The 9,003-nt window shown below is 41.9% G+C and overlaps 1 protein-coding gene across 3 annotated transcripts in view; it reads right to left on the reverse strand.

Moving 5' to 3' along the window:
* grk4 (G protein-coupled receptor kinase 4) overlaps positions 1-7,899 on the reverse strand; it is a 75,969-nt gene extending 68,070 nt beyond the window's left edge. For 2 of the 3 annotated variants that reach the window (XR_006033629.1, XM_042101431.1), the window contains exon 1: positions 7,363-7,730. Coding sequence is in view for 2 of the 3 variants with exons in the window: in XM_042101431.1 (XP_041957365.1) it covers positions 7,363-7,414 (52 nt within the window). In the remaining variant the exon portion in view is untranslated. Of the gene's footprint in view, positions 1-7,362 lie in introns of all 3 variants that reach the window. The other variant, XM_042101444.1, reaches the window with a different exon arrangement.
* Between the last annotated feature and the right edge of the window lie 1,104 nt (positions 7,900-9,003).

The following is a 9,003-nucleotide window of genomic DNA, read 5'->3' on the forward strand; positions in this document are numbered from 1 at the left end:
GGGAGTTCACACCGTCTTCAGTGTCGGTCTGCCCTTATCAGTGGACAAGCCCATCACCCGTCATGGCTGGACCCCACCTGATAAGAGCTCCGTTAAAAAAAGACCTCCACGCCAGACAAGGACAGTATGGCTCTCTCTGTTCTTTCCTTCCGTCAGTTGCTAAACCTCTCGTCAGAATGGCAACAGAGGTGCAGTCGCATATGCCTCTTTCTTAACAGCACAAATGACCAACCAGAGCGTGAAAGGAATTGAAATGGTCTGAGAGCATAGAGTAAGCAAACAATTATTTTCTGCACATTTAAATCCATGCTAGAATCTTTAAATTAAAAGAACGCCACGCTTTCAGTCAACGGACCTTCATCAGGGACAATACAGTACAAACATATAAAACAGAAGCAGGTTCATTCTGCATGTGACCAAGAACACATGCATCTTGAGTGCATAGAGTGAAATTATGACAGCACATAGTGTACATATGAATTCATGCTCAGTCAGTGTTCTTTCTCCGTTCCTTTGGACTCCTATAGCCTGGCTCTACCTGCTGCTGGCAAAATGTCTGCATTTATTTGAAAGCCATAGCAGTGTCATGACACAGCAAATCCAAAAAAGGAGAGGAAGGGATGGAAGGGAAGGGAGAGCGAGAGTAAACAATATTTTGACTACAAAATAAGTTAATATAAAACAACTCAGGGAGTTTTGAAAGCAGATATAAACCTAGTCTGGGTAAAAAGAAAAACAAATCCAGGATTACTTCACTTTGAAATAGAAAGGACAAAAGAATAAGGTAGACACGGGAAAGATAAAATTCAGGAATGCAAATAACATATTAACAATTATAGTGTACTTTTCCTGAACACCTACATTTAGCCTGACTATTTATTTCTCTATTACTCTCCAACATCTAGACACACGTCATATTAGAGGAACCAGCACTATTTGCCCCATGCTGGACGAACTGAGAACAGACAACTGCATAAATGAGAACTTGGCACAACATGTGGTCATGTCGGTGAGCATGATGGTTAACCAGTAAACAATTCCCAGACATCAGCAGCAGCTAATAGTGTCCTCTCATGACTGACCTCCATCAGGATCGGTGCGGCAAGCAACGGCAACACACCTGACATCTGGCTCCATACTTCTGCCCACAGCTAATGCAAGTCAGGCCTGTGTCCCGTGTCAGACGGACCGGAGAGGAAGTTCACAAGGGAGGTCCTTCAAACCCAGTGTAAACACATAAGAGCTTCCACCGAGATTGTAAACTATACTGAACAAGAGTTTGAGTGTCAGCAGACCTGAGGTGTGTTCAGATTCGGCAAACAGTGGTGAACGTTCATGCCAAATATCTTTTGTCTGAACAGCTGCGATTTGGTGTAATCATTCTATAGTAACGGTAACACTTTGTCTAGCTCATGTCCAGCTCCACTGTATGTTTGCAGAGAACTACATCCTTAAACTGTTTGCGAGTTTTCACAAAGGTTCGCCGGGAACTCAAGGCTAACAGAAAACTCTTTGCAAACATTCACCTATGTTTGTGAATTTGAACGCACCTCTGGTGAGTCTTAATGGCGGGCTTGATCGGCCCTCCGTGACTGTATGTCACACTGACCATAAGCACATGCAACACACACCTCTGGAAAAGTGGAACCCTGAGGAACAATGCAAGGATGCAGTGTTTGTTTCCTAGAATTCCAGCAAGGGGACTGATGTCTGACACTCTGAAATGTCAGCACGGTCAGCGCTGACGAAAGTGACCCGAGTCTCCCAAAGGGCCCGCTAGCCTCACGTGGCTCTCTGCCGGGCCTGCTGGCCTGGACGTAAGCGGGGCGCCGACTCTTTGTTTAGTCTGAGGGCAGTGTCCTCCTCTTGCCGGCATCTCGGCCGCCCAGTGCCCACGCAGCCCAGCCCACTCCCTAACACCACGGAAGAAAAAGCGATGCGCCCGCAAAAAAAAAAAGGAGGAAAAATGGGACACCCAGAAGACTTTGAATGGCGCAGCAGGCGAAATATTTTCTTCCCACAGAGATGGGAAACACCGGCTGTGTGTGCATGCCAAGACAGACACAGAGGGACTGGGGCTGCTTCATTCATCATAAATGTTTCATCACAATCCCCTCTTTCCCAACTGTCCTCGGCAGTATGGCCATCTGAACACACACACACACACACACTGGTACACACACGGACACACACATGGACACACGGAGACACACACACACACACATGGACACTGAGAGATGCATGGAACTGAGCAAACCATTTGCTTCATGTCCCAGGACATATTTCTAATGTTATTTCATCAGTCTGTTAAATTAAACAAGGAAGAGTTTCAAAGTTGACCTATAATTCAAGGAGCTCTCGGGAGCAGGAGAAGGATGCAGGGGAATACTGAGTGGGAAATGGAGGGAGGGAAACGTGAGTGAAGTGAAGAGGAGAGAGAGAGAGAGAGAGAGAGAGAGAGAGCGAGCGAGCAAGAGAGCACATGGTTCTGTGCCAGTAGGCCATCTTGAACTCCCCTTTCATTAAAATGTTATTAAAACGCTTCTCAGACATGTGCGTACTAGGAAGAACACCGCATTTCTGTGGGAACATCGTGTCCCTGCACACACCTGTTTGACTTTAGAGAAAGCCCATGCCACACGCAGGCCAGTTTATGTACCTGCCATTGGCAAGATGGCAGGAGGCCTTCAAGAACCTGAAACCTAACAGTTGACCTTCAAATTCAGACTAGAAAAACCAAACAGACAGAACTTTTTTAAGGATCATTCTTGTTTGATAATGACACTGCTGCACAATTGTGTGAGCATTTAACAAGCATCACCCTTCAACCAGAAGGAAAAGTTGTAAACTATGTTCTGCAGTGTGCTAAGAGCAAAATCAAGAACAGCGTGCTTGACCTTTGTTGATGCAAGATTCTAACAATTACCATAGAACATAGCTTTCTACATTCATAACACTTCCAGAGTTATGCCTTTCGGCTTTATAATACACTGTACATTTTTACTAACCTGAATTTTTGGTACAATGTAATTCAATAACCAAAGGAGCCTTCCATTTAATATTTTGCTTTCTTACAAAATGCTTCCTCACACATTTTTGGCTTTATGCTGAGGTCAGGCTAATTCAAAACACAGCCATTATTAGTCAACAACACTGTGTTAGGGTCCTTCTTGAAAAACAAAAAATCATAAAATATTGCTTCTTTCTTAGAATGACCACAGACAAATGAAGCTAGCAATCTACTTTAATTAGACAACAGAGTAAAACATACACTGTTAACATCTAGCAGGTATGGCTGTAAAGCATATTGTGATTATTCCTAAGGATTTTTGCATATCGCAATATTGACAATGTTTTTTGCATGCTTTTCCAAATGCAAAATGGTGCTCATGTGCAATATTTGCAGAGCTGTGAGCATCATTTCTTACATATATACTACATCTGAATACAAATATTCAGATGTAGTATGGTGGGATTAACTGTTAACATTATTTGACTTGGGATTTTATTGTTTTGTATCATATTGTATATCGGCGTTCCTCCACAGCATAGTTTATGGCCATATTGTCCAGCCCCAGCAGCAGGGGGGTTCCTTTCAGTGACTGAGATGAATGTGCAAATGCATTTAGTGGAAAAAACAGCACAGGTGACACTAACAGGCCTGAGTGAGTGTGTGCATAACATGACAGATCTCACCTAGATTCCTACAAAGGAAGGCACACATGTACTGTAGTTCCCAGTCTATGGGTAAACGTGCACGTCTGCACACACAGCTGCTGTTGGATGAGAACTGTCCCATCATACCATTCACATCACTGTGACAGATCTGTTGGTGTTCAAATAGGACAACAGCAACAAGTGGATTCTGTGCTGGACCCCCCTTTACAAAAGGGTAGGTACAGCCATTGAATTTCCTTCCAACCATAGAATATTTTGTGCATACTGTATGTCGGATCAAATTGATTTTTAGAATAGAGACAAACCGCAATTCAGTGTAAAAAAAAATCAAAGGTGTCTCTGTCAAAGGTTCTTTGAGGAGGCATTCTCTAAGTAAATACACTACAGCCAGTTATTATTACCAGCTGCCACAGACCACAAGGGAGAGGATGTAGGACACACACACATTCAAATAAAATAAAATAATCCTAAATATCAAATACAAATATAAGGAAGAATAGTGTAGATCACCATGTTCTAAAACGATGTAAAGGAATACAGAACTGTGTGGACATGCACATGGCTATTTATTCATAATTGCAGAATTACTACATGAAAAATACTACTTGATAGGATACATCCTACAATTTTCACAACAGTACATTTTAATTGACCCTGTTTCTGAGTGGATAAAAGCACAGTTGTTGAAGTTAGAAGCTCAAGGTTTTTTTTTTGCTACAAAGACTGAGGGTCCAACAAACTATGGCACGGTGCTAAGTTAACTGTGTCAACTGTGAAGTGTGTCAAATAACTATTTGGTCATGTCAGCACACAGAATGTATTCCTGACTTGCATGGACGAAACACATGGAATTCATTCTGGAGTCACAGCCCATTCGCAGAGCCGTGAGGACAGTTAATGACAACCACATCAGGGAAGTCCTCACAAAGCAATGTGTTTTTATGGGCGACAAATGTGGGAACACCCTGATGTATGAAAGCCATGACGGTTCTTCTGGCTAGCAGCATTGAGCTAATAAAGTCAAACCGCTGAACGTCAACGGCAAACGCAAAAATATGTGTGAATAGCTCGTAAAAACAGAGGAGGAAAGAATGAAACATGCTGAAAGATAGCAAAATTTGAAATGTGAGAGATGTGAAAATGGGCGTTACCAGATTAGTGCCAGCTTATTTTCTGTATGATCTAGCATTTTCTAGAAAGTACACTGACAGCTTAAAGTAGAGATTGTACTTTGTGACAAAATTAAAAAAGGGATGCAAAACAAACACAAACAGTGGAAGATTCTACTGAAAAGAAAGAGTGACATGTGTATGCCCATTTAAAATGAATTATTAATGGCATGTCATTTCCCTGACCTATGGTTTTATATCAGATTGGTGTTGTGATCAGACCTTCGGACACAATGGTACCAACATAGACTCCAAATGCAAATTCTACATGAGTTTATCTCCTCTATTTCTCTCACTGATTTTATAATGACATGGGCTCTTTGCAGACAGTGGATCAAAGGGAAGGAGACTCCCAAAGTGGTTAAATCGGACTGGCATTCAAAAGAACTACCAACATTTGTAGCCTTTCGAGGTTGAATGTGCATGGACTTTACTAATGTTTTGAAAATGAGCAAATAGATAGAGTTAAGACTTAACTTTAGTGAGTCAACAGTGAAGTCTGTATGACAATGACCTTTGTGGTTTAGAAGCATCTTCAAATGGATGTCTAATTCAACTTCATGCCACTCAGAGGCATGTAAGGATAACCCCTCCTCCTAATCCAGTTTGCATCATCTATTTTTCTTAAAACTTGCTATTGACATTGTACCAAAGACCACTCATGGGTATTTATAGTGAGTAGTGTAATGAAAACATCCCCTATCTTATCTTCAAATTGAAAGCATCTGGAGGGCACACAGCCACTTCCTTTCCCTCTAAAAAAAAAGAAAATCTGTTTATTTCACTGTCATTAGTGCCAAGGCACACCCAGTCACCCATGATCCAGAGATTTTCTTTTCTGGTCTTAAATGTTCCATCTAAAATGTAAATGTGTGCTTTGTGGCTACCACTCAGTACAATGTCAAATGTGCAACTTATATAGCGGAAATAAAGCTAAGTGATATATTGGACCTTTTACACTCTTACAATTTTGCGGCATATACTGCACATGCAGATGTTGTTTATTGAGATGAGTCTGCATACTTTAAAATGAATGTCTGCTAGAGGCCATGTAGTAGTTAGAATAAAAAATAGTTTGAAAAAAGTCCAGATTTGGGGTCAAAGGTCACTAAATAATTCAGTCAAACCTCATAGAGGCCTTTCTGTCAAACCTGTAAACTTCATGGCTACAGACAATTAACTTCTACTATGCAGGGATAATCAGGGTGCGTGATGGGGCATGTTGGCCCCAGACTCCTTAGCAACTTTTGCGCAATTCTGACCCCTCACTGTGCTTAGTGGGCTACATGTTTAGGAGCAGGATGTGATGCAGAATACGTAGGGTATAGGATAAGCTATGCCTAAAACTAATTATCTCTGTCACACACACAGTAGCTGAAGAACACCTTGATCCTATCTATGCTATTGAATAAGTGGGCTGTCACTTTCCACTTAACAGCTCTTAAAATAGCCGTTGCATTTGACAACTATAGAAACAATTGCTTTCGCAAAAAGACGAGAGTCCGGTAGTCTACTGTTAACCTAGTGATCTGAATACTGCATCTTTCCAGCCTTGAATCAAGGGATCCATCCCACAACACCATTACCGATGGACGTCATGTCTCCATGCATAAACAGCCCACGGTAAAGGGTCATGCCTGCCCATCTCTCTACAGACACTACGGCAAAATCGGGAGGCGGTTCGCCTTCCTATCTATAGTCATATTGGCGTCTGCTAACTCGAGGCCTAACTGCAGATTCGCCTCATTGGCAGGTAAAGCTTGCGGAGATGGGGGTACGCCGTGTGCAGTTTCCCCCTCCGCACTTAATATACCAGGCCTGCATTAGGTAGGCTAGCCTATAGCCTCCCCTTTGCCCCATCCAACGCTTCACTCATTAGCTACCATATTCTTATTGAGTATTTTTTATGATTATTTCCATGACACAAATATTACACAATTGTAGGCTACTACGAGAATCAATATGATGTATGATACAGCTACTAACCTATGGCACCTTCCTTCAATAACCCTCGCTGAAGCTTAAAAATGGTAGGCTACAGCACTATGGGCAAGGCCACCCTACAAATCAAACCTGCGTAGTAGGATACTGTTATCCTCTTGCTGAAATAATCGAATGTATAGATGACACAATCTTGTACTTAACAAACACAGAACGTAAATTCAGAGATAATGTCTCATAAAATGTATTCCGTTGTTTAATACTTCGTAACAGCGAGCGTAAAACCCCACCACAGGCTACGTGATCCAAAGCTACTGATATCTTGAAACAGTAGTGTATTGATCCTCCGTTTAACGGCTTCACTCGTAGAGATTGCAGCATGCCCAGCAAACAAAAAAAGGAGCCTGGACGACACGCTATATTTCCCTGATTGCCTGACTGGGAAATTATCTGAATGCAAATAAACAGCAGACTACTGCGCAGATTGTGGACAGCCAAAGAATGGCAGAGTCGTGTCTTTGTTGTGGTTCGGTCTTCTTCGTCACCCCCTTGAATTCTCCCTGATGTGGCTTACCTTCTCTTGCCTTCAGCAGCACAGTGTTGGCCACGATATTTTCAATCTCCATTGTCAGAATTCGGATCCCGAGCAGTCCCGATACATTTCACTCAACGGAAAAGATTAAGACGGCTGTGCAGATGAGGATGATGGTAATGATGATGACGATCAACGTGAATATCGCGCTGGCACATACCAGGTTAATGGTATTTCTCCATAGCTTGATGTTAAACCACCCACCATCTAGAGCAGCTCCAACATGAACTCCCCTTGTTAGCATTCAATGCCTAGCCTTCCTTCCTGCCTCGCTCACTCGCTCTGCTAGCCTGAGAGTAGGAGGGATCAGTTTACAACTAGTGTAACCTTACAGCCGCACTCGCATACGGGCTCACCACACACTCACCGTGAACAGGCTACATTGACAGCCAAAAGTCGTTGTAAACAATATTTTTTTTGTGTTTAGAGGGGTCAATAGCCTACTACCATTTCAGTAGGCCATTCATTTTTGGTGGCTGGATGAGTGAATGACCATGCCCTTACCTGTTTAAGCTGTGACAGTATGGTCAAACAGTTTCAACAAATTATCCATACACAGATATGTTCACAAACAATATGCTCTTCTGACATGTTCTTCAAGGAGTGGATTCAGTAGGCTAATATCATCCAGTGGCTCATGAAACAGCAGGCTATGGTAGCCTTGGACACGTCCTTGAATAGACATTTTTCTACATGTAGGCCACATACATTTGGGCTAAGGAAAGAGAACTTGTAAACTAATTTGAATTTTGATAGGATCCAAACATGTTTAAGCAATTCTTTTAAGAACTAGGTGGAACATACACCAATCTCAATATACATGTGATGTCATCTCTTTAGAATCCATGGTATGTCAAACAAGGTAATTATTCTCTTTCGGCATTGGAAGGTGTTCTTCTATATCTCAGAGACGAGACAAGCTACAGTATTCTGTATGCTTCTGCAACTCAGAAGTCAGATACAACAGGAGATATCAGCTGGTCAGGGTGTTGAACACAGGACACTGAAGAGTGAACACGCGACACTAAAGACTGAGAGATTGATGCATTTGTCAGTTTGAACTGCGTACACCAGACGGCCTGAAGGTCATCTATGACAACATTAACGTCAACTTGAACCGTGAAACAGGTCTACACATTGCTGTGGGTGCAATTTAATTCCAGTATTATTATACTTGAGATACAGAAGGCATATTTCAGTTGAAATCACCCAACGGGAGACATTTGTGGGTTGTTTTCTTTTAACACATAGGGATCCATTAGAGGACTGAGATGTAAGGTGATGTAAGCTTAATGTGGACAAATTTCAGATGTGCTGTTAACACTGCTTTTCAAATTCCCAAGGTAAAGAATAAACTAACTATGTAAGAATGGCATTTAATTTAGGTACCAAAAGGGTTGAGGTTTGTCTCATTAGCAGCTATTCTACATACCAGCACATAAAATTACAGAGGTAGGCTGAGCATGAACATTAGATAACTGATGAAAGCTAAAAATATCTGAAGTGTTGTTCCAGCTTAACAACTCCCATTTCAAGGGCATATTGGACCGGCATTAGTCTGTCAACATTGGCATATATGTAAGAGCAAAATAAAGGGAGTGGCAGTGATGGATTTTTAATCAA

This window comes from Alosa sapidissima, chromosome 1 (assembly GCF_018492685.1).
Source record: "Alosa sapidissima isolate fAloSap1 chromosome 1, fAloSap1.pri, whole genome shotgun sequence".
Classification (NCBI taxonomy): Eukaryota; Metazoa; Chordata; class Actinopteri; order Clupeiformes; family Clupeidae; genus Alosa; species Alosa sapidissima.